Source organism: Pelophylax lessonae (assembly GCF_965119305.1).
Source record: "Pelophylax lessonae genome assembly, chromosome: 3".
Classification (NCBI taxonomy): Eukaryota; Metazoa; Chordata; class Amphibia; order Anura; family Ranidae; genus Pelophylax; species Pelophylax lessonae.
Genome location: NC_138770.1, coordinates 190,245,587 through 190,272,067, shown reverse-complemented (window position 1 = coordinate 190,272,067; position 26,481 = coordinate 190,245,587). Strand labels below are relative to the sequence as shown.

The 26,481-nt window shown below is 40.7% G+C and overlaps 1 protein-coding gene across 1 annotated transcript in view; it reads left to right on the top strand.

The window, feature by feature from the left end:
- LOC309549223 (G-protein coupled receptor 55-like) overlaps nt 1-23,960 on the top strand; it is a 184,232-nt gene extending 160,272 nt beyond the window's left edge. The window contains exon 2 of the mRNA XM_082249338.1: nt 22,957-23,960. Coding sequence (XP_082105464.1) covers nt 22,957-23,847 — 891 coding nt within the window. The 3' untranslated portion in view covers nt 23,848-23,960. The remainder of the gene's footprint in view (nt 1-22,956) is intronic.
- The last annotated feature ends 2,521 nt before the right edge of the window (nt 23,961-26,481 follow it).

Genomic DNA, 26,481 nt, shown 5'->3' with positions numbered 1-26,481 from the left:
AAAAAGACACCAGCATAACTATTAAAAAAGGGGGCGGGAGGGTGGGAGAATCTTGTCCTACGCTGTCTTAGGTTCATACATTCAACCCTTCTAACTCCACCTCCAGCTGGAGAAACTGTGGAAAACTGGGTAACCTACTCCACATCTTATGGGAATGTAACAAACTATCTACATTCTGGTCAGATGTGTTCACACTCCCACAGAATGTCACTAATATTTATATTAATCCATCACCAGAATTTGCTTTATTGGGCATTGGTATCAATAGAATTCCTGTGCAACTACGATGCATAACAATCCATATTCTCTTGGCAGCAAGACTAACAATTACCCGCCACTGAAAAAAATGTGATCCAGTTACCATAGATAAGGTAATCTCCCTGGCACATACTCATGGATCCTACGAACGTATGTTTGCGGCCTCACAAAGGCGTCTATCTTCTATTAATCAAATTTGGTCCTCCTGGTTCAGTTGGTATGAACAAGTTTTCCGTGGTTCACCATAACAACTTTTTCATTCTAGTTACACTCTGATTTTTGGAATTGTCATAACATAAAGGACTGCTACATGTACGTTAAAGCGGAAAAGTGGAACTTCCGCTTTAAATACTGCTGACCCCCTGACATGCCACATTTGCCATGTCAGTTTTTTTTTGGGGGGGGGGGGACCAGGTACCTAGATTTGACAGGTACCCGCTCCCACTTCTTCTCGGACCGCCTAGGCTGCTTGAGCGGAAGTTCTCCTCTCCCCCTCCCTCCCTGCAATCTTCTGGGACACGTCACAGGTCCCAGAAGATTGCCTGGCCATTCACAACGCGCAGCGCAAATTGCGCATGTGTAGTGTGCACCCGGCTGTGAAGCAGCAAGCTGTCACAGCCGGGTGCCCACAGTAGAGATGCCAGCGATGCCAAGAGGACAGGGAGAGGAGCAAGGCTTCGGGCGGCCACATCGCTGGACTGTGGGACAGGTGAGTATGTTTTTATTAAAAGTCAGTAGCTACACTTTTTGTAGCTGCTGACTTTTAATAAACACAAAAATTAGTGGAACTCAGCTTTAATTTAACCGTACCTTTCTTTATCTCTACATCAGAATTTAGAATTTGTAACCACTAGTATCCATGCAACCAATGTTACGTTCGTATACTCTTTCTTTCTTTTTTGTTTATTTGTCTTTGTGCTTAAAATTCAATAAAAATTTTATGGAATATTATGGAACCAGAACCAGTTTTAACCGAGCATGTGGTTGGACACATTGCCCCCCACCCAGTTTTTTTCCAGGTGGGGTGTTCGGGTGGAGTGAGTGGCACTTCCGCTGCAGGCTAAAGCCCCGTACACACGCTACGAATTTCCACCGACCGCTTGTCCGTCTTTTGTCGAGAGTGCGTGACATTTCGCTATATTCCGAGACATCGTTCGAGAACCAATTATGATGACCGAGGATTATACTCTTGCTGTTGTTGGGCTGGGAGTAATTGCTCTAAGCCGAGTTCTTTGCAAGAAGAAGAAAAAGAGGACCTCCTGGTCCTAAAATTGGTTGCTCAACAGCGAGCAATTTTCCCACATGTCCTTGCTGCGGGAGCTACAGGAAAATTATCCTGATGGCTTCAGGAATTATTTGAGGATGACGGATCCATGTTTTCACCGTCTTCTTGCCTTGGTGTCACCCTATATTCGGAAGCAGGATACATGTATGCGGGTTGCAATTACTCCTGAGCAAAGGCTAATTGCAACATTGAGATATCTTGCAACAGGGAGAAGCCTGCAGGATCTCAAGTTCACCACAGGTATCTCCCCCCAAGCTCTTGGAGTCATCATCCCTGAGACCTGCTCTGCTATCATTAAAGTCTTGCAGAAGGACTATATCAAGGTATGTTTCTTATATTTCTATTACATTCAATGTATTTGTCATGTCAACATAATTTATTTTATTTTGGATGTACATCAAATTACATATGTCATTATTTTGTAACTGCCCTCTGGCCTCATGCACATAGTAAAAAAGCTATATATTTTCCTAAGCATTTTTAAAATTAACCAGTAACCACCCCAGCATCCTCTCCTATGTGTCCATAAACGCATTGCCTGTTAACAGTATATTTTATCTATGTCATTTTCTGACGTTCCCAGAATCCATTATCCCTTTTTATTTTATTTTTTTACTTAGTTTATGAGGTTTATAAAAGACATCAGTCCATCCAGTTAAACCTATGATTGTGTATGTTTATTTTCTGATGTAAAAACGTTCAGTGGGCACAAGCCCATAATGATGTTTAAAAGCATAGTTTTACCCACCCATGCTAAATGCAAAAGTCAGCATATACAAATGCTGTAGCTGGTGAATTACAATATTATGACATTAGGAGGCGAAAATTAAATGTATGTAGATGTCATACCCCAAAATGCTAAAGATTCCCTTCATGTTGTTCTTATCTTCAAGTTGCATAAGCATTTCTGTGCCAAATGTGTGTGTGATAATGTGATGTGCACAAGCACTAATTGTTTTTCCATTTTTTCCCAACAGTTTCCGACCAATGCAGAGCAGTGGCAGGAAGTTGCTGGCCAATTCCAGGAGCAGTGGGGTTTTCTGAATTGTGGGGGTGCTATTGATGGCAAGCACGTCTGCATCGTCCCACCACCTAATTCGGGATCCTATTATTATAATTATAAAGGTTTTTTTAGCATTGTAATGCTTGCAATTGTCAATGCTAATTATGAGTTTATGTTTTTGGACATTGGAAAGAATAGTCGCAATTCTGATGGGGGAGTTGTTGACCAAACCGAGTTTGCTCAGCGGCTACAAAATGGCACTCTCAACTTGCCATCCAGGGAGCAAACAATTGAGGGTCTCAATTTCGTTTTCGTGGCTGATGATGCCTTTGCTTTTGGGGAACATCTTTTGAAGCCATTCCCTCTGAGAAACCTCACCCCCGAGCAAAGGATTTTCAATTACCGGCTATCACGTCTTAGAAGAGTGGTGGAGAATGCCTTTGGGATTATGTCAAATAGGTTTAGACTTTTCCTCAGCTCCATCAATCTGGCATTATACAAAATCAATCATGTGGTCCTCTGCTGCTGCATCTTGCATAATTTTTTGCGTAGGCATGCGGAGACATATGTAAGCTCTCAGCCAATTGAGAGTGACCCTGCCATGCCAGGGCCTAGTGTAGAGGCTGAAGCACGTGGGCCTGTCGATCCAATGACACCAATGGAAGTAGCCCGTTCTGGCTTGGCCTACGGAAGTGCCCGTGATGTTAGACAAAAATATGTCGACTATTTTGTTGGTAGAGGGGCAGTTTCTTGGCAGCAATTCCTGGCCGATACAGTCTAATTTGTATAAATATTGTATTATTTGTGCAATTAAAAAATTTTGCATTTATTCAAGAGTGTGTATTTTAATATTTTGGGTACATGCCAAAATCAACATGTTTTTTGTTCATCATGTGTTATATATGTGTGACTTTTTGAGGGTTAATACATTCATCAGTGTGTTTATCTACTGTTGTCTCTCCCCTGCTGTTAAAATTAGATTTTTACCATGTGTGTTTGGTTTACCACTTGCTCCAATAGTGAAATTAGACCTTAACTGATTCACGAGGTCACTATATCGTAATTATTTTTAAGCACCACATGTTTCACTAAAGATAATCCAAATTTTGTAAGAAACGTGTGCATTTGGATACATATGTCAAGTATCTTGATTAATATAATTTTTATACAATTTAATATGCAAAATATAAAATTTCAAAGCTCTGTGGCATTGCTAGGTGGCCAAAAGACCAGGGCCTTCAGCCCCTCAGGTAAATTCGATAAGCCCTCTCACATTGTAAAGTAGTTCCCACCCAAGGTCCACCCAATGTCACCTTACATTGGTGGTCATTGGCCAGAAGGTCCCCATACATTGTTTGTGTTTTTTTCTTAACCTATTAGTGTGATAACAACTTAGCTCCACCTGTTATGTTGTGATAATTTATGACATCCTTCTCACTGCCCACCAATGTAAGGAGATGTCAGTGTTATGTGAAACTCGCTCAGTGTAGAGATATAAGTGTTTATATATAGGTAATCTAAAGGGAAATGAACAAACGAAGCTGCGAATCACTATATATTACACTGATCTCAGTACACTGAGTGCTAGTACCTATCACACTGACATATAGAATCCTATGAGTGCTAGTCCTTAAATAGAACCTGGATATGTGTAGACTGATTGCCACTCAGTCGACAGATATCATTGTGCACTCAGTGTACTAATGAATATCACTTGTTAGATGGCCACGGGTCCAGAAGGAACACTCATTCTGGCAGGCTGATAATTATACACACAAACTAAAATGCTTTAATTACCATTCAACTATGTGAATAGGGCAGCCATCATACATTTTGTGCCACCTTACACAGCTTTAGACCTGCCCCCCCCATGGCAAGGCAAAGAAATATTATAACACACATTTTTTATTAACACACATTCACAGGGTAAGGGTTAGGGTAAGGGTTAGGGTAAGAGTAAGGGTAAGGGTTAGGGTGTTGTAAAGTGCTTAAACACCAGACTCTCTTTGGTGAGAACATCTAGATTGCTTATAATTTCAGGGAACTTTGTTCAATAGACATGTAAAAAAATATTCTTAAAAACAGTTCTTCAACTCTTCTTATTTAATACTTGTAAAACGTTATCATATGCAGAGGAGCCCTGTATAAAACTGTATAAAAATGTACAAAACTTTGGGACACCTCTTGTGTGAAGGATGCCCTTCTATGTCTGTACGCATGTTTCCTCTCCCTGCTTAAAAGACTATATTGAGGATTCATTTATGTTTGTGACAAACTCCCCTCTTCTGAGTTGCCACGAATACTTGGAGAGGACTACTTGTCAGCCTCTGTCCTTGGAAGATGAGTGGATCACTTCTGAATTGTCTCCAGGACAAAAGACTGTTTAGAACTGGTTTTGGGCAGACAAGCCATGTGTACAGCCAGGCCAAAGAGACTGGTACTAACGTTGGAACCCCTGATCCGATTTGTGCCATTTTTTAATAGTTTGTTCCCCTGAATGGATTGATTGTGAATATGTATTTGTATAAAGATTGGATTTATAGTTTTAAAGTTACAGCATGCGGGTAAAACTGCATTTTTCCTGCCTGTGATAATTATGTTAACCATTGTTTACCATAATTACATCCCAGACAGAAGGGAGGATTTTATGTGGATTGTAACCTTTGTGTTATTGGTTAATGTGTATTTGTTGTGGGTGTCTCCCTTGCATGGGGGCAGGGGATAAAAGAAATTGTAGTTTTAAATGCCTGTGGTTGCATCCAGTAAAGGCATTCCAGCATTCAGCTTTGGCTCATGTGTGGAATTATTCAGCGATACCAGTGATTTATTATTTGGCGAATTGGGGATTCTTCAACTATTGGGGATTAAGGAATTACAAGGCGGTGAGATACAGTGATACCGTCACAACTGATTGGCAGCGGCGGGAGTTTCCTTTTTTTTCCCTAAACGAAGAATCCAAAGGAAGCGGGTGTACAGCGAATGGAGAGCTGGTACACATGGCTCAAGCGCAGCACATTAAAGGAACTATTGGAAGTTCGGGGGAAAAGTGCAGGCTGCAAGGCTAAGCGGGTCATTATAGCCGAATTGATGGAGCTAGATCGAGGTAGCATGGCTGAGGCAGTAACGATCGGTCAGGAAACCGAAATACCGGCCGTTCGGGAGATGGCTATACCGATGGTTCGGGAAACTGAATCTCCCACGAACCGGGAGATGCGAGAGAGACTGGCATGGTTTGGACTGAACCCAACGCCGGAGATCATCATGCAGGTGATGAAAATCATAGCGGAGGAAAATACACAAAAAGCACAGCTGGAGCTACAGTTAAAACTGGCAGAGACACAGCAAGCAGTCGTAAGTTTCCCGAGCGGACCCAGCAGCACTGGGGACTCCAGAAAGGTTCCCTTCAGGGCATTTAAAGCATTTGACGAAAAGGACTGTGAAATTGATGGGTACCTGGCAGACTTTGAGCGCCAGTGTATCCTACATCGAGTACCAGTAGAAGACCGGGTTTCCATACTCGCAGGGAAGCTATCTGGCAAAGCAGCAGATGCCTTCCGAGCGGTACTCTGGGAAGACGTTGACAGCTATGCCCGGGTTAATGAAGCCCTCCTGGGCCGGTATGCAATAAATCCAGAGGCATACTGGCAAAAGTTCAGAGATTCCCGTAAGCTGGAAAAGGACTCTTACGCAGAATGGGCCTGGCCTGCAACAATCAGCTACCCATTGGATTACCAGCTGCCAAGCTTCAATCCTGGATGATGTCCTGCAGTTGGTACTACTGAAGCAGTTTTACGACCACATCCAAGCAGAGGTGAAATAGTGGGTAAGAGACCGCAAGCCCCTTTCCCTACCAGAGGCTGCCAAATTGGCAGATGAGTATGCAGATACTCAGAAAGCTACAGCACCTACTCCAAGAACCCAACCCATCCTCCATGTCCCACAGTACCCACAGCTTCAGGGCTCCCCAGGTACCAACAGCCCAGCAGGCCGGTGACAGCTACACCTCGCTATTCCCGGCCACCCAACAATGGCATCATTTGTTATCGGTGTAACCAAGTGGGGCATATTCAGAATAACTGTCCATTGGAGCCTCCCAGAACCAGCTGGACCCGACCTGGTTTGCCTCCACCCCGGGCGGCAGTTCACTGTGTGGATCATCCAGTACCCTCTGTTTGGGATGCCAAAGAATTCCAGGAAGAACCCCTTGGTAACTTGTATGAAGCCCTTAGTGTTCAATCTGCCATCACAGACAACCGCAAACATCATTTTCAGCTGGTGATGATTAATGGGAAAACTGCCCAAGGACTACGAGAGGGTGGCGCTACCATAACTTTGGTACAAAGGCACCTCATTTACAACAAAGAGAGACCGGGGAAATCAATTGCTGTGCGAGTGGCAAGGGGGGCAGTGTACCGGATTCCTACTGCTCAGGTACATCTGGACTGGGGTGCCGGTGCGGGCAACGTACAGGTTGGGGTAATGAGAGATTTGCCTGCCGAGGTAGTGCTGGGCAATGATATTGGCCCTTTGACTTCTGCTTTTGCAACCACTTCTCCACAAGAAGTACAAGCCGTGACCACCCGAGCCCAAAGTCATGCTGCAGAGAGCCACCCACAACCAATTGAGACCCAGATGCCTCAATGTTTGGACTGGGGGCAGTACTAAGCCAGGTCGGTGAGGATGGAGGAGAGCACCCGGTGATCTACCTGAGTCCTAAATTGTTGCCAAGGGAAGTCAGTTATGCGGAAATTGAGAAAGAGTGCCTGCCGCTGGTCTGGGCCCTCAAAAAACTCACCCCCCATCTGTATGGCCATGCCTTCACTCTCCTGACTGACCACAACCCCTTGGTCTGGCTCAACCGGAATGCTGGAGACAATACTCATTGTTACGGTGGAGCCTTGCCCTCCAGCCCTATGATTTCACCATTCATTACTGCCCTGGCAAGCAAAATGGCAACGCGGATGAGCTGTCAAGGCAAACTGACTTACTATCTGACTAGGCCTGGAACACCACCAGCCCCTATTAGACCAGAAAAGGTCTGACCGGGCCTGCCGGAGCAGGGAGAAAAAGGGGGGCCATTGTGAAGGATGCCCTTCTATGTCTGTCCGCATGTTTCCTCTCCCTGCTTAAAAGACTATATTGAGGATTTGTTTATATGTTTGTGACAAACTCCCCTCTTCTGAGTTGCCACGAGTACTTGGAGAGGACTAGGTTGTTCCACTGAATGGATTGATTGTGAATATGTATTTGTATAAAGATTGGATGTATAGTTTTAAAGTTACAGCATGCGGGTAAAACTGCATTTTTCTTGCCTGTGATAAATATGTTAACCATTGTTTACCATAATTACATCCCAGACAGAAGGGAGGATTTTATGTGGATTGTAACCTTTGTGTTATTGGTTAATGTGTATTTGTTGTGGGTGTCTCCCTTGCATGGGGGCAGGGGAAAAAAGAAATTGTAGTTTTAAATGCCTGTGGTTGCTTCCAGTAAAGGCGTTCCAGCATTCAACTTTGGCTCATGTGTGGAATTATTCAGCGATACCAGCGATTTCTTATTTGGCGAATTGGGGATTCTTCAACTATTGGGGATTAAGGAATTACAAGGCGGTGAGATACAGTGATACCGTCACATCTTGCACATGATCAGTTAGTGGTCAAAAAATAGGCCATAAAATGTTGAAATAACATTGGGAAAAGCAAAAATATCCCAAATAACCAAAAAAAATAATAATATACAAGTAACCTTAAAATTTTGCTAGCAGGTCAACAAAGTCATGCATTTTGCGTTGTAAAGCTGTAGCAGCCTCCTTTATTTTTTCGAGTTCTGAGCAACACTGCAAAACATCAACAGTCATCCTGGCAATTGTACAACTAGGAATAACATGACCTGTTAATAAAAAAAATATATATAGTAAGTAAATGACAAGCAACTAGATGAGGTCATAATATCTAAACATTTGGGGTCAAGTTCATCATAAACTAATTAATAGTTAGTACCTACCCTGTGCATTGTTGTGTGTAACCTGCTTGCCCTTATGACACCTATACTACTATGAAAGTACACAGTGCAAACATTATGTTCTCTTTGCACTGGTGTCTGTGGCTCATAAACAATTCCACCTGTTGACACAAACAGCTCACTACACCTCTTCCTCCCCCATGGTAATGCACTTTCTACTATGTACATTAGCACTGTATGGTTTCACACCTTGATAATGTAGCAAACAGGTAGTTCCTTTTAAGCTTTAAATAAAATACACAAAAATACAAATACACTAGAACCAACATTAGAATATTACTTACTTGGGCACAAAACCGGCTCAACAACACTTGTTTCTGTTTTGTTCTTTTTTGGACACTCACTCTGAGTCATGTGAGGGGATCTTGGAGCAAATAATTCAAGATCTGATAGGGCTGTAGGTGACAGATCCCATGGCTCAAATGAAGGAACTTCGGGGACATCTGGAATGTCCATTTTGTCTGAAATACAATATAAGGTTAAAGAATCATCCCAAACCCACATCTTTTTTGGCTCCCATTTCTAAACATTATGTGGCTACCAACCTTGATGTTGCTGTGGTGGTAAGCTGATTTGCTCAACACTTGACTCCACCATGCTGCACTCTGGACTACTTGCCACATTGCTTTCCTCCATAGTGTTCACAGTGTCTTTTGGTTGATCATTTTCTACATAATAAAAATGTGGCATGTCAGAAAATTCACAGGGGGGAATTTTGCTATGACATGGTGCACTGCTTGACAGCTGTTTTCACATAAAATATTCTGACATGTACATGGTTACCTCCTAAAAAGTAGGGACATTAATGATTTACTGAGCATAGGAAACAATTAACTTTTTTTGGGGAATGTGTCATTGCATCAGGGACCATGTCTTCATTGTTTTCATCCAATGTGAATGGAGCAGGCATGGTAGATTCCCTTCTCTGAATATGTTGTCTTTGTTTTATTTTCATTTTTCTTTTTTTTTCCTATTTAAAGGTGAAAAATACAATATGGAGCAAATATGAGTTATTAACGGAAATTCGTAGCAATAATATGCATATATAGTTTATTGTGGATTCCTGTTTTTTCATTTATTATACAAATAAATCATAAATATATCAATAAAATACATACATGGCAATTTTAATTATTAAGTAAAGTTTTCATAGACATTAGTATCTATACATTTCTATAGAACATACACCAAATATACACAATACATATTGCTTAAACACAACTATTGCTTACTTCTTTTCAGGATATGATGGATGTGACCTAGCTGTTCTTGTTCCCGATGTTTCAGATCTGACCATCTTTTTCTGATTTGGTCCTTCGAACGATCCACACCATAAATATTTTTGAGAGATGAAATTACCTTATCAAGAATTCTGTGTTTTCTGGAGTTGGGCCTTTTATAATTCTCCAGCTTGCCATCATAATAATTTTTCTCCAGTATGGCCACCATTTCAACCATCTCACCCTTGCTCATAGGTGTGGCTTTGGTTTTTTTCTGAGCCCAACCACTGCGGCCTTGACTGCAACTCTCCGATTCTGCCATCTCCTACACAAATCTTCCGCCGACTCACGTGTCTGTGTGTCGCATGCAGCTTAATATTCGGCACGTACACGCCCCTGCGTCAGTGCGACACTGGAGGCGGAGTTGAAGCATGCGCTGTATGTAAAGGCCGCCAGATCGTTCCTTCAACGATTCGCCATCAGACAGATCTGTCACAGGTGCACAATCGATCGGCGAACCACGAATCATCTGAGCAAACAAAGGTACAACTTTAGATTAGAGCACGGGTGTTTGGTGCCCTATACAGCTTATATTGGGCCTATCTTATGTGAAAAAAACATGATCTTTGACTATGTTTTGTGTTGTGTTGTGTCTTGCAGGCATCATGGTTGACAAATTTACGTCACCAGATTTATTACCTCAATTTATTGAGGCATACAGCCAGACAGATGCCGTGTTTGTGGAGGGTGAAGAGTAAAGATTACTCTAATAAGCAAATTAGAAATGCTGCTCTGCAAAAATTGGCAGATTTGTGTAAACCATTCTGCCCCAATGCTGACATTCATTATGTCAGAAACAAAATATCCAATCTGCGCAGCACCTTTAAAAGGGAGCTGAACAAAATCCGTGATTCTGAAAGGTCAGGAGCTGGTGCTGATGATATATATGTACCAAGGCTCTGGTACTTCGAGAGCCTGCGCTTCCTGACAGAACAGTCAGAACCCAGGCCATCCCTCTCTACTCTCCCTTCCACTGCGGCAGAGGGCTCATGTGCTGAAACCCAGGAGGAAGATGTAGAGGACCTTGACACAGGTATAGCATTTAACAATATATCGTCTGCAATAAAGATAATGATGCTAAACAAATATTAGCAAGGCAATAATTTATCCTTAATGTAAAGTCTGTTATTTTGTTTAAATAATCACACAAACGTGACATTTTATATTCACTATAAACATTATAATAATGTACTAATTTCCTAAACAGGAAAGTGTCAATGTGGAGGAGCCGAGTGGAAGCCAGGCGTCATCTGAACAGTCATTAAGAACACAGCCTCCTGAAAAGAGAAGAAAAAAATACAAAAACTTGGAGGAAGCCACTGCTTCCTTTCTAAGCCAGGCCTCTATGGCCCTGCAAAGAAAGCCAGATGAGGCTGATTCATTTGGCTTTCTTACAGCCAATAAATTGCGGCTGATGACAGAGGACCAACGACAAATGGCCGAGGTCCTCTTACTGCAGGTGCTGAATAAAGGTGTCCGAGGAGAAATCCACGGACACACACACCTGTCAGACTACCAGCCACCCCCTCCACCTCCACCACAGCCACCACAGCCACATGGCAGTCAGTGGCAATATGCACCCAATCCCCACCTACCCCCATGGTCACAAGACTATACTTATTCACATTAATAAATTATTTGAATTAATAATGTGTTTTTTCTGTTCCAGATTATTATTTATTTCTAAGTTATTTGAGCACGGAATGCACTTTTGTTTTCAGTTCTATTTTTAAAAATGAGAGGATCTCTAGGTTTATTCTTGGATACATTTATTTTAAAAGTAAATAAAATGGTTAATAAACTACTTGCCTATCTTTATTGTAAAAAATTGAGCGTATTGGGAGTAGGCAGCAATATATGTATTATACATTCATGAAAAAATTTATAAAGGGACACATAAATAGTTAGATATTTTCCATTCATAAACCATTGATAATGGTGTAGAGTTAACATTATAAAAAAACACCATGCAACATGCAGAATAGCCAAATCATTATCATCATCATAACAGAACACATGCCTCTTTAATTATAAAGTATACAGTTATGAGCAGCAGCTTCCTTCTTCTTACATTAACCAAGATGAGCATGTGCATCGCATTTCAAAAATTAATTTGCCTGCCGTGAGACGAAAGTTCTTTCTTGATACAATGGCTAGTTTTCGGACACAAATTCTTCCGGGTCGTTATTTGCTTCCGATCATGCGTGTTCAGATTTTAGATTTTTGTCTGACGAATTCTGTACAGACTGCATGAAAATCGGACGTTGTGTTGACGGACGACAAAAATTATATAGCCTGCGCACTAGGATTTTTTCGGCCGAAAAGTCGGAGTCGGCTGTTGGAAGCACCATACTAACAATCCGAAAATCGGCAGATCAGTCGTCGGACGAAATTTCCCTTCAGATTTTCTTATCGTGTGAACGGGCCTTTAGTATCAACACTGCATCTATTGCTCAAGTTTTCATATGACTTTGTTTTTGGCATTGTAAACCAATAAACAACCGCTTGTTGGATGGTTCCATATGTAACAGCTAAGCTAAAGTTTTTTTCTATCTGTTTATATATTTTTTTTCATATGAACAACTCAATAAAAATGATTGAAACACAAAAAAAAAAAAAAAAAAAAAAATTATAGAAAGGAAAAGCAAGTAAGCAAATAAAATACTTGAATTTTCTAAGCTTTCACCTGCAATTTTTTAAGTTGGTGACAGGGTCCCTTTAACAAAGGATCAGTGACATTGAATAAATTCTTTCCTATACATTTGTTAGACCGCCAAGCATATTTATTGTTTTACAATACCATGCTTAGTGCCTGAATTATATTACGCAAAAGATTTCAGCTTCCTGAAATAAGCAGAAGGGGAATACCATGTACAGCAGCTCAAATATTTACATGCCACTAATGTAGTTTTTTAATTGATGAGTTTTTTGCGGAAGCACTGATAACATTTGATCTTTAATCATTGTCTGTAGCCGCATCCACTGACAACCCATTATTACGAGCACCACAGAACAAAGTTGAAGGTACGTTCTCTCTGTCTCCCTCCTGCATCTCTCTGCTCCTCTCCTCTTCTTTTCTCCTTTATCCCTTCTATTGCAGACCTCTATTCTCTTGTATCTCTCTGTCTTACATCAGTAAGTTAATTTTTTCTTCTCTCTGTGTTTTTCATCTTTTCTTCTCTCTTAAGCTCGTCATAAAAAAAACTACCATCATTTTGACTGGTTCCTGATTAACAGCCGAAATTCACTTTTTAGTTGGTCCAAATGGCCCCCCTTCCATCCCACATATTTCAATTAAAAATGTAAAGGAGCCAGGTAAAATATTTTCATCCGCATAGCACTTGCATTTAATCCAAGATGCAGGCATTGTTCAAGCAGTTTTATAGCCGGAGTTACAGTTTAGCAGGAATCTGATAAAAGTATGTATGGTCAGCTTAACATTTCCTGCACTGTCTTTCTTTTTATTATTATTTTATTACTCTATAATGGAACTGTATGTCACAGGTTTTAAACGCTCATTAGGTATATCGGAGACATGGACAGAGCATTATATTAACCCAGAACAGGGACCTTAATGACCGGACCATCAGGTATTATTTTAATGAAAGCTGCAGCTTTAAAAAGATTTATATTTAATATTATTTTATTTTTTTAAAAAGTCTGAGCAAATTCAGGAAAATAGGTTTCCCAATAACATAAAAGGATTTGTGAATAAAGCTATGACCTAACATACTCAAAACAGCCATCTTATGTTTGAATATCTACTTATAAATAGTAGAGTTCCCAAGCACCCTATGATACCCATACAGATCCCTGAATCTCCTAAAAATGGAATAAACAATTGATGAGTTTCATTGTCAAAAACATAACCAAAAACATAACAACAAAAAAAGAGAAAAAGAAAAAAGAAATGTAATGAGAAATGAGAATTGCTCTCCACCCTACCTTAAAGACCATCTTAAGAAAACAAAATGGATCTAAACTCTTGCGTGTTTCCAAATGTAACCCAGGCAGCCCAGGTCGCAACATGTTTATCCAGACTATCATGTTCCACAGCTAGAAAATATTCAAAGTCCATAAGTGAATCAATTTCTAGTAACCATTCAGCCATTGTAGGCACCACTGAGGTTTTCCAATATCTAGGGATTATAAGCCGCTGTCAAAAAGTGGCAAAGTATATAACATTTTTCTAAACTTGGCAGTACGGGCAGGAGGTAATCTGAGGATCATTGGGGATAAAAGTCCCTGTCACTTTACAGTAAAGCTGTGAAATAGACGCCCAGAACTTCTTGATCAGGGGGCACTCGGCCCATATATGAAGCATAGTACCCTCCTGGCTCCCACACCGCCAACACAAACTGGATACGAAGGGATAATGACGATGTAAAGTATCTGGGCACCTTTTCCATTGTGTCATCAGAATTTTAAAGTTTTTCTCTTGTGCTGCACTGGCTACAGGGAGCTTATGAGACAGGATAAATGCTTTCTCCCAATCTTCCGTGCTAATTTGAGTATTTAATTAATTCTCCCACTTGACAGCATAGGCTGGAAGGTTTGGGTGAAAGAAGGGACACAATAGAGTAAATGTGGGAAATTGTTTTCCTTGGGGGTGATTTACTAAGTAATAGTTCTTCAAATGCAGTAGGACGGGAAAAAAGTTTTTGTTTGCCAGTAACTGAAGCAAAAAAATTATTTAATTTGTTGTTGTAAGAACCAATTTCCATTCCATGTACATTTGAGATAGAAACCGTAGGGTTAAGAAGGGAACTGTCAACTGAAAGGATTGAAACCAAGCGGCTGGGTATCCTTTTATTCCAAGGACTTCGAGTGTGATAATGCACTCCTATGGACAGTAAAGGATTGTCAATTAGAGGCATCATAGGGCCAGTATAGGCAGAGATATAGAGACGCAGTGTCAGGGTGTCCCAGAGCACACTATCAGTTTAGTAAGTGCTGGAAGGGTGCCAATATCCTTCTTCTTATAGGTGGAATCCAGGGGAGAGGTTATAGGTCCAATAGGAATTAAAAATAGTTTGAGCTGAACCCACAGTTTCCCCTGGTGATAGTGGAACCAGACTAGTATCCCATTTAGGATGGGTGATTGATATATATATATGTATATATATATATATATATATATTTATATATATATATATATATATTTTTTTTTTTTTTCAAATAAGATTAACTTGTAAAGATTATATGAGATTTCAGTGATTGGAATAGATCTACTTTAGTTTACCTTAAGCTCATGACAATTTTTAAAAATGTTCTTTACAATTTCCTTTAGAACTACCAACTTGTTGTGCTTGATTGGATAAAGATTGACATTATTCAAGGATAACTGTACACCAATAACCTGTAAGAACTTTGGTATCATGTACCTGGTGCTAGAGGCCAATGGAAAGAGGGCTTCCCTTGCGGCTAAGTTCCAGACCCCCCTGAGTTTGAAACAGTAGAGATCTGGCCCAAAGTATCATGGGTCGCCTGCTGGACTGTTAGCAGGTAGTTCCTGAGTACAGCTGACGTGTGAGAGAGGAGTCAGCAGACAGGTGGCATCAGTAGTCAATGGAAAGCCAAAGTCAGGTGCCAGGTGGGTATCAGGGCAGATGAGGTCAGGTGGATAGCCAGGGTCAAACACAGGAGGCGCGCAGAAAACAGGTTTGGACAAGCTGAGTCGAGGTCAGGAAATCACAGGAATAAGGAAATCACAGGAATAACACACTAGAGGAGCCGATGATCAATCAGCAACTGCAGCCACTGTTAGGTTTCCTTATAAAGGCCGTTTGGCACCAAACTATGTTGGGGGTGTGCGTGATTGTGCACCAGTGCGCCTGCATGGTTCAGCACACACCTGTGCGCATAAGTGTGCCAATGTGCATTCTTGTGCGCATCTGTGCATTTGTTATGCACCAGTGCAAGATCCTACAGCCATGAAAAGTGCTGGCAGGGATGACAGGTCTTCGAGCACCTCCATTGTGGATTGTGCCCTGACATTTGGAAAAACTTGATTGTTTAAATTTGTCACCTTTTTTTGGGCACTTGCAGTTTAAACCACTTCTGGACCGGAAGGTTTTACCCCTTTAATGACCAGGTCATTTTGTGTGATACAGCACTGTGTTACTTTAACTGACAATTGCGCAGTTGTGTGATGCTATGCCCAAATATATGTCCTTTTCTTAAGACAAATAGAGCTTTCTTTTGATGTTATTAAATCCCCTCTGCGCTTTTTATTTTTTGCGCTATAAACAAAAAAGAGCGACAATTTTTAAAAAAAGAAATATTTTTTACTTTCTGCTATAAAACACATCCAATATTTAGGCCAATATGTATTCTGCTACATATTTTTAGTAAAAACAAATCCTAATAAGTGTATATTGATTGGTTTGCACAAAAGTTATAGTGTCTACAAACTATTCGATATTTTTATGGAATTTCTATTTATTTATTTATTTTTTTACAAGTAATGCCGGCGATCAGCGATTTTTAGCAGGACTGAGGCATTGCAGTGGACAAATCCAACAACTGACACTTTTTACACTTAGTGGGTACCAGTGACACTAATACAATGATCAGTGCTTCAAAAATGCACTGTTACTGTACTAATAACACTGGCAGGGAAGGGGTTAACATCAGGGGGGATCAAAGGATTAAGTGTGTCCCTATGGGGTGCTTACTAACTGTGGGGGGGTTGCACTGATTGGGGAAGACAGAGATCCGGGTTCCTGCTTAGCAGGAACACAAGATCTCTATCTTTTCCCCTTGCAGAACGGCAATCTGCCCTGTTTACATAGGCAGAACCGCGTTCAGTCTCTTCCAGGGATGATGTTAATTGACATCCCCGCTACCTAATCACAGTGCAATCGCGCCTTTCGGCAGAGCAAGCGCGCCATCTAGTGGCTTTTGCATTAAATAAATACACGGCAGCTGGTAAGCAAGAGGTTAACATCTGACATAGTAGTTATTTATTTACCAAGCACAACCTCATTTGTTTTATTTTACCATAAAATGAGGTAGTTAGACATGTGCAATTTGTTTCAATCCAAAAATAAATTCGGAGGAATTGGTTATTTGGAGATTAGGATGTATCTGAATCTCTGAATGAAATAGTAACTCATTTCGATGAAATTCATTTAATTTAGTTAATTTCATTAATTTTGTTTCATATACTAATTTTCTAACAAATTCCAAATTTTCGTAACGATTTGAATTTGGATCTGTTAAAAAATGATCAACTGATTCAAATTCTGTGTGAAGAACAGCTGGTTGTTAAACAGTTGGTGGGGAAACCGGATGCAGCATCCTTAACAACCATCGACTCATCAGCTATCAGCAGGCTTCTCCACTGACAGTTGAAATGTAAACAAAAGAATGCCAGAATGAAAAAAAAAAAAAAAACAATATGGTCCCCCCCAATCCATACCAGGCCCTTAGTGTCCCCAAGCCAAAATTGTGTTTAAAAATGGCGTGGGATCCCCGCAAAATCCATACAAGACCCTTATCCAAGCATGCAGTCCAGCAGGCTAGCAAAGTGGGGGGACAAGCAAGCAGCCCCCCTCCTGAACCATACCAGGCCACATGCCCTCAACTTGGGGGGGGGGTGCTTTTGATGCTGTTGATGGGGACAAGGTCCTCTTCCCCACAACCCGTGGCCGGTGGTTTTGGGGGTCTGGAGGCGGGTGGCTTATCGGAATCTGGAAGTACCCTACCCATTCACCAAAAAAGTGAGTAAAGACACAACAAGAGTTTTTGATAAATCCTTTATTTAAAAAAGCAAAAATCAAAACAATGTCCCCCAATGTAGATTCATGGTCAATCTCAATGCCCGCTTTGAATAGGTAGGGTAATTCCAAATTCCGATAAGCAACTCTCCCCAGGGTTGTGGAGAAGAGGCCCTTGTCCGCATCAATGGTCAAAAACTTGTGCTGTATCTTCACTTACTTTCTACACTTTTTTGGTGAATGGGTAGGCATACTTATTCACAAAGGGGGAGCTGAGATCTGGGGGCCCCCTTGTTAAAGGGGCCTTCCAGATTCCAATAAGCCCCCCACCTGCAGACCCCCACAACCATGGGCCAGAGTTGTGGGGAAGGGGCCCTTGTCCCCATAAACATGGGGACAAGGTGCTTCGGGTGGGGGGGCAAAGCACCCCTCCATGTTGAGGGCATGTGACCTGGTATGGTTCAGGAAGAGGGGAGACGCCACGCTGTTTTTTTTAAACTTTGGCATGGGGTTCCCCTTAAAATCTATACCAGAACTGAAGGGCCTGGTATTAATTGAGGGGAGCCCATACTGTTTTTTTTCTGAAATGTGCATTGCCGGCATTCTTTTGTTTACATTCAGCTGTCTGTGGGAAAGCCGGCTTCCTGACCTGCTCCTGAAAGACCAGCTATTCTTCACACAAAATTCAAATCAGTCAATCATTTTTCGACCGATCCGAATTCGAAACATTCCGAAAATTTGGAATTCTTTAGAAAATTTAAAACTAAATTTAATTTAATGAAACTAAGCTAAAAAAAATTTTGAAATGAATGAACAAAACTAAATTAGTAACATAATGAATCTATGTGAAACAAAACACATTTTTTTTGTTCTGCACATGTCTATAGGTAGTATATTTTGTATGTGTGCACCATTGTTTTATTTTCCTGGGTCTTTGCTTTCTGTAAATATATCATATTTGGGGTTTTTAACTAATCTTCAAGCCTAAAATAATTTTTTTAACGTGCAAAAAATGCACTTGTTAAAAAAAATGCACATGTTCTAGCAGTGAAAGGGTTCAATTTGATTGGCAGCTACTCTCAGGGCTTTTTTTTTTTTTTTTTACCATCAGGTTTTCTGTGAAAGACAACAAGGAATCTTCATCCCAAGCAGAGCATTAAGGATCACCCGAGTAGCAGCAAAAGGGTTGGTGTTGGAGGGGAGCACTGCAGAATGCCAGGATGGAAAACGGAAGTTTTGAGCAGGTAAGCTATGTATTATACTACATCTAGGGACCTAGCAGAAAAAAAGTGCTAGTAATTGTGATATGTGTAGCGCTACTGTCCATATTTGGAAAAGTAAAAAAGTCAAAGACTGATGAAAAATGCTTTTATAAACTAAAAGGTCTGTGACTGTAATGACAAACACTTTCAATCTTCCCATAGGTTGTTAGCAAGAGGTTTTCCTAAAATAGTTATTGTATTTTTTTGGTACTGTAATGTTGTATTGTAACTAGCATAAGAGTAGCCCAGATTAATTAATTGTAATGTGCCTATGCACACAGACGCGTAAACAAGCGCTGTGCATTCTTCAGTTAAAAAAAAAATGATAGTAAAATCTGCTTTTTTGGTCAGTAGTTTACGCCTCACGTGCGCAAATACACGTGAGTGTACGCACAAATGAGTGCAAATGCCCATTTACATATTAAGCAGAACTAGATCGTGAGAATACATTTTTGCTCATTTGCGTGAAAATGTGCAAAAGCGTATACGCAAAAATGCAGGTAAATACATGCAAATACATGTAAAAAAAAAAACTGAAATAGAAGATGCTCAAACAGGAAGATCATGTGTATGAGGCCCTAAAGTGATTGAAGAGTCTCATTTTTTTTTCCTATTAAAATAACAAACATGTTATACTTAGCTCCTCTGTGCAGTGGTTTTGCACACAGCAGCCCAGATTCTCCACTTTTTGGGTCCCTGGCTGGAGCTCCTGGCCCCTCCCTCCTGTTGAGTGCCCCCACAGCAAGCAGCTTGTTATGGGGGCACCCGAGCTGAGCTGCAGCTCTGTGTATCCATTCAGACATGGAGCTGCTGTTTGGCCCCTGCCCCCTCTCTCTGCTGATTGGCTAACTGAATTTGATTGACAGCAATGGGAGCCAATGGCACTGTTGTTGTGTCTTAGCCAATCAGGGGAGAGAGTCCCAGGCAGCTCAGGAATTCATGGACATCACTGGATAGAGAGGGGTCTCAGGTAAGTATTAGGGGGGCTAAGGGTGACTGCTGCACACAGAAGGCTTTTTTTCTTAATGCATAGAATGTATTAAGATAAAAAAATCTTCTGACTTTACAAAGCCTTTAATATAAGCCGAGTGTCCCACTGTTTCCGAAAGCAGAACTCCAACCAAAAACAACAAACTTAAATAGCTCATTAAAAGATTTTAAAAAAGCAGCCCTTTCTGCCATACTAACGTTTGATACAGAGCTGTCCCCCAGAGTACTTATTTTCCACCACTAGATGTCCTCAGTCTGCTAGCCAACCTTATTAAACCAATTTTCTCTGAGCCCAGGCCCTCGTGGACCTACCCCCAACCTGTAACTGCACTGTGAAAGGAGAAGCAATGCAGTGATGAGCTCATCTCTCAGTCTGCTCTCCTCCAATCAGAACGTTGCTTGTTAGCACATGATCTGATTGGCCTCTTGCGATGCAAAATACTTTAATATTACCCCTCTGCTGTACATTGACTGCAAGAGACTCATGCCAAGTCAAGTTCAGGTATTTAGAGTGCTTGCATTAATAATAAAGCAATAACGATTTATTAATGATTCCAGTACACCTGTCATGAAAGACTTTTGTAGGCTGTCGTTGCTAGCCTTTCCTTTTACACATATTAGTTGCCTGGCTGTCTTTAGATGTGTGTCTGAACAAAGAGATAAGTGTGTTACTCACCTGGCTGTGCTTTGTGGCAGATGTGTGTATATCACAAGACTGGTTTACAGTATTACCAATCGCTTGGTGTGGTGGTCACCTTGCATGTGCAGGGCAAAATGACAGCTTCTCTACAAAGTAGCACTCCCCAACACTCCTTCCTCCTCCACAGGTTTCCACAATCTATTTTTCTAAATTGTACACTGCCTGCAAAGCTTGCCAAGCGTGCAGTGTGCAATTTACATTCTTGCTATTTATGAGATGTCCAGAGTTTAGCCAAGCCCCAGATCTGGACATCTCATAAATGCCAGTTTACATTCTTGGCATTTACTGTATGAGATGTCCAGAGTTTAGCCAAGCCCAAGGATAATGTATTCTCAATGCGTGTGCTCAAGAGTCAGATCATCAGTGCTGTCCAATGGCCAAAAAGAAACAGAAGCTGGTTTAGCAGAGGAATCCAAGAGCATGACATCAGTGGTGATGGAGCAGCAATAGAGAACGCAGACCTGTCACCAGACAAACTAAGAATTTGGTTTGTTATAAAGTTCATGTATTCCATGCATACCTGCACATTGTGGCTAGCACTCCTGGTGACTTCTAAGATGGGAGTTCCATTTACTTTATAGAAATTTCCTGTATGTCTTCAGGAACGGGAGTAAAGAGAAATCTCCCCAAAGGGAAAGGTTGAGCAAAAGTTACCATATTAGGGTTTTAACCATTCCCAATGCAATAATCTAAATATATATATATATATATATATATATATATATATATATATATACTTTCCATATGCTTTAATCACTTCAGCTCCGGAAGGTTTACCCGCCTTCATGACCATTCCATTTTTTGCGATACGACACTGCATTACTTTAAACAACTGCGTGGTCATGCGACACTGTAACCAAAATAAAATTGATGTCCTTTTTTCCCCACAAATAGAGCTTTCTTTTGGTGGTACTTAATCACCTCTGCGGTTTTTATTTTTGCGCTATAAACAAATAAAGACCGTCACTTTTGAAAACAAAAAACAATAGTTTTTATTTTCTGCTACAAGACATACTCAATAAAAAAATGAAAAATCAAATTTCATCATCAATTTAAGCCAATATGTATTTGGCTATATGTTTTTGGTAAAAAAAAAAAAAAATCCCAATAAGCGTATATTGATTGGTTTGCACAAAGGGTTATTGCGTCTACAAACTATGGGATAGATTTATGGAATTGTATTATTTTTTTACTAGTAATGCAGTGATCAGCGATTTTTAGCGGGACTGCAACATTGCGGTGGACAAATCTAACAATAAGTGACAGTTTTTGGGGACCAGTGCTAAACAAAAGCACTGTTACTGTACTAAAATCACTGGCAGGGAGGGGGTTAATAGAGGGGATCAAAGGGTTAAATGTGTTCCCTGGGAGTGCTTGATAACTGCATGGGGTTGCTTGAACTGGGGGAAGACAGCGATCCATGTTCCTGCTTAGCAGAAACACAGGATATCCATCTTTGCGCTCTAACAGAATGGCAATCTGCCTTGTTTAAATAGTCAGACTGCCGTTCTGCCTCTCTCAGGAATGATCTCTAGGTGCCAGTGAACATCAAGTCCACCAGACCCGCTGATTGGCTCCCGCTATGTCCAACCACAGTGGGAGCGGGTCGCCCCAGATCCGGAGACAAAAAAGATAAACAGGTATGTGATTTGGCACCGAAGGGCCGCCCTACTACAGTACATGTGTGTGGGGCAGTCTGGAAGCGGTTAATGTTGTACAATTTCTAGTTAAAGAAGAACTCCGGGAAAAATGTCCACTGCATGGGTTAACTGTATGTTTTTGTATAGGGGATTCCAGAACGGAGATACCCAATTCCTAATTCACCAATCCCCTGAGCACAAGACCGTTCCCGCCCCCGCACGCTATCAATCTTTTAAATAAACTGTTCCTGATGTCATCATCCCCAATGACTGGCTCTGGACTTGAGAATCGCAGGAACAGTCCACCGCTGTACGTGGGGGAGCGCAGTTTTTCCGAAGGATTGGGTAAGTATAGCCCTTCAGTGTGTCCTAGGCAAAATGAGCAATTAACCTGTGCAGTGCAGGCAGAGCCCCACTTCATAGGAGGAATATTTGTTTCATGAATATCTGCCTTAAAATGATGCTACCATGATACTATGCATAATATATATATATATCATAAAGGACCTTATACCTCATCTCATATACAGTATTGTTTTCTAGATTTCTTTAGCACTACTAAGGTACATTTTTTATATGTATATGTGTATTTCAGAAGTTTTTATACAATATAATAAAAACATTTGTAAAAGGATGATTCGTGAAAATGATAGAAATAAAAATAGTAATTTCCTAAGATAATGATTTGATTTTTCCTTTTTTTATATGTAAATTTTACTCTGTTATATAGTATTGTATTATAAACCAACTGAGCATAAACAGATGTGACTACTAGCAATACTTTATTTTTTCCCAGGGTATTCAAAATAAGGAAAACTCCAGTGGCATCCATCCTTCTGTACAGCTATTCCAATTAGTTTTGTACATCCCAACATTTATCTTTGGTTTCATCTTTAACATGTTAGCCTTATGGATACTGTTCTTCAGGATTAAGAAATGGATAGAAGCAACAACATATATGACAGCTCTGATCGTCTTTGACTCCTTGCTGTTAGTCACACTTCCATTTAAAATAAAAGCATATAGGATGGGGCAGAGCTGGAGCCTTGGATTCGGTGTGTGCACATTCCTGGAAAGTCTCTACTTTGTCAATATGTATGGAAGCATTTTGATATCAGTTAGTATCTGTATGGATCGTTACATAGCTGTACAATTCCCCTTTCAATCCAAACGCTTCAGATCCCCTAAGAAAGCAACTATTGTCTGTGCTTTTCTCTGCATTTTGGTATGGGGAACATCAATTGCTTTTCTTATTGATTTAAGAGATGCTAAAGAATCACATTGTTTCTACGGGTTTTCAAGTCGCACTTGGAACAACAGGACCATGATCATTTTACTGGAGGCAGTGTTTCTCATTAGTACTGTCCTACTAATTGTCTGTACAACTCATATCATTCTCACAATTAAAAAGAAAAGACAAGCTACCTTGCAAAATGCAAGGGCAATCAAGGTTCTCATGGCCAACCTGATCACCTTCATGCTCTCATTTGCACCTTTTCACGTGTCTTTATTATTGTACTATCTAGTGAAAAATGATATTATCTTAGACAATTACAAAGAACAATTGCGAATATTCCTCCAGGTGAGCCTCAGTTTTTCTAACATCAATTGTGTTCTGGATGGTGTATGCTATTATTGTATTCTTAGAGAGTTTGAGAAATCCATCAGGAAAATTACCAATGACTAGCTGAGCAAGGACTTGGAAATGAAAAATCTATTTAACTCTTTACATTTTTCAACAAAATAAATAGCTAAAATACAAACGGGTTACTTTTTTGTTGCACATTTCTAATCCTGATAACAAAGATACTACCTCAGAATTTTTTAGATTGTATTTAAATGTACATTGTTCACATTTTCATAAATTTATGAACCAAAATTAATTCCTTTTTAGTCCCACCTACATGTGGTAGCAGGATAAATAAAAAACAAACCCCTGTTTAGTGTCATGTTGAACCACTTTTTTCCCTGACAAAAATCGTGTACAGTGCCATGCTGGACCATTTTGGGCCCTAAGAAAATACCATGTTCAGTGCCATACTGCACCATTTTGGGCCCTAAGAAAATACATAGTTACATAGTTAGTCGGGTTGAAAAAAGACACATCCGGTTAAACAAAAAAAAAAAAAAAACAGTATTGAAAACCCAAGCATACAATCCCATATACACAATCCAATACCCGTTGTTGATCCTGAGGAAGACCACTTTTTTCCCTGACAAAAATCCTGTTCAGTGCCATGCTGGACCATTTTGGGCCCTAAGAAAATACCCTGTTCAGTGCCATGCTGGACCATTTTGGGCCCTAAGAAAATACCCTGTTCAGTGCCATGCTGGGCCACCTTTGACTATTAAAATAAAACCTTAATGCTATGCTTGACCACATTAAGCCCTGAAAGAAAATCATGTCAGTGTCATGTTGGACCATCTTTCACCTCCACAAAAATCACTGTTCAGTGCCATATTAGATCACCCTTGACCCTGACAAAAAAAATACTGTTTAGTGCTTTACTAAACCACCTTTGGCAGTGACAAGAAATATAATAATTCAGTGCCATGTTGTACCACCTTTGACACTAACAAATAAACCATGTTCAGTGCTGAACCACCCTGCGCCCGTGACTCCATAAACTTCCTGCAGTGTTCCTGTGTTACATCTAAGACATCAGTGATTTATGTAATTACTTAAAGTGTTACTAAACTCAGGACTCTGCATTCACTATATCTGCTCTCCCACAGTACACAGAACATGGAAATTCAATTGTTATTCGTTCACATAGGGGGACCAAGGGGACTTCCAGGTTCCAATAAGTCACCCCCTGCACCCACACCAGGCCAGGGCTGTGTGTGGGGAGGGGGGGGGGGGAGAGGGCTGCACACTTGTCCCTCCCCTTTCCTGTCCTGCTGGGCTGCATGCTTGGATAGCAGTGTGGCATGAATTTCTGTGGGACTAACACCATTTTTTTCTTTGTTCTTTTCATTTTTTTGGCATGGGGTTCCCCTTAAAAACAATGCCGAACTGAAGGACCTGGTAAGGATATTGGAGAGGACCCAATTTTTTTATTTTTTTTGTATGGAGTCTCCCTTAAAATCCCCACCAGGCCCTTTGGCCTTGAATAGATTGGGGGGGGGGGGGGGGACTCCCGCTGACAGCAGGGATGACTCATGCTTGTTGGGGTGCAGGCCTGTGCTCCTAACAATTAACAAAAATCACAAGAAAAAATGCTCCAAAAACGCATGTACATATTGCTACTCCTTTGAAGTCTATGAGTTACAAAAGCTGCCTGCATCACATCGAAGTAGCACAGGCACCTTCCCCAAAGTCGCATTACAGTAGCATTGCCTTGATGTGAATGGTCATTGAAAACATGTGATTTCCATTGGCATGCCCTTGCTTTGCCATGTTAAGGTGACCTTATACAAAAATGTTCGGTAATAATATTTCTGAGATAACTTGAGATGTACAAACATTAATAGAAATGCAATAACGCCATGCCTGGAAGAATGCTGCTGATACATGATCATGACTTTTGGAAAACCTGGAATTAGTGGAAGGAATTGAAGACAACCCTGGTCTTACTTGTTAGGAAATTCCGTGCTGACCACTAAAATGCGGCATATTTTATTGGAGTCTTCTTTTTAATCTCCATACTTTGAGGTTAAAGCCCTTTTACAGTATCTCACAAAAGTGAGTACACCTCTCACATTTTTTCAATTATTTTATTATATCATTTTATGTGACAATACTGAAGAAATTACACTTTGCTACAATGTAAAGCAGTGAGTGTACAGTTTGTATAATAGTGTAAATTTGCTGTCCCCTCTAAATAACTCAACACACAGCCATTAATGTCTAAACCACTGGCACAAAAAGTGAGTACAACCCTAAGTGAAAATGTCCAAATTGGGCCCAATTAGTCATTTTCCATCCCCGGTGTCATGTGACTTACAAGGTCTCAAGTGTAAATGGGCAGCAGGTGTTTTAAATTTAGTGTTATCGCTCTCACTCTCTCGCGCTGGTCACTGGAAGTTCAACATGGCACCTCATGGTAAAGAACTTTCTGAGGATCTGAAAGAAAGATGTGTTGCTCTACATAAAGATGGCCTAGGCTATAAAAAGATTGCCAAGACCCTGAAACTGAGGTGCAGCATGGTGGCCAAGATCATACAGGGGTTTAACTGGACAGGTTCTTCTCAGAACAGGCCTCGCCATGATCAACCAAAGAAGATGAGTGCACGTGCTCAGCGTCATATCTAGAGGTTGTTTTTGGGAAATAGACACATGAGTCCTGCCAGCATTGCTGCAGAGGTTAAAGGGGTGGGG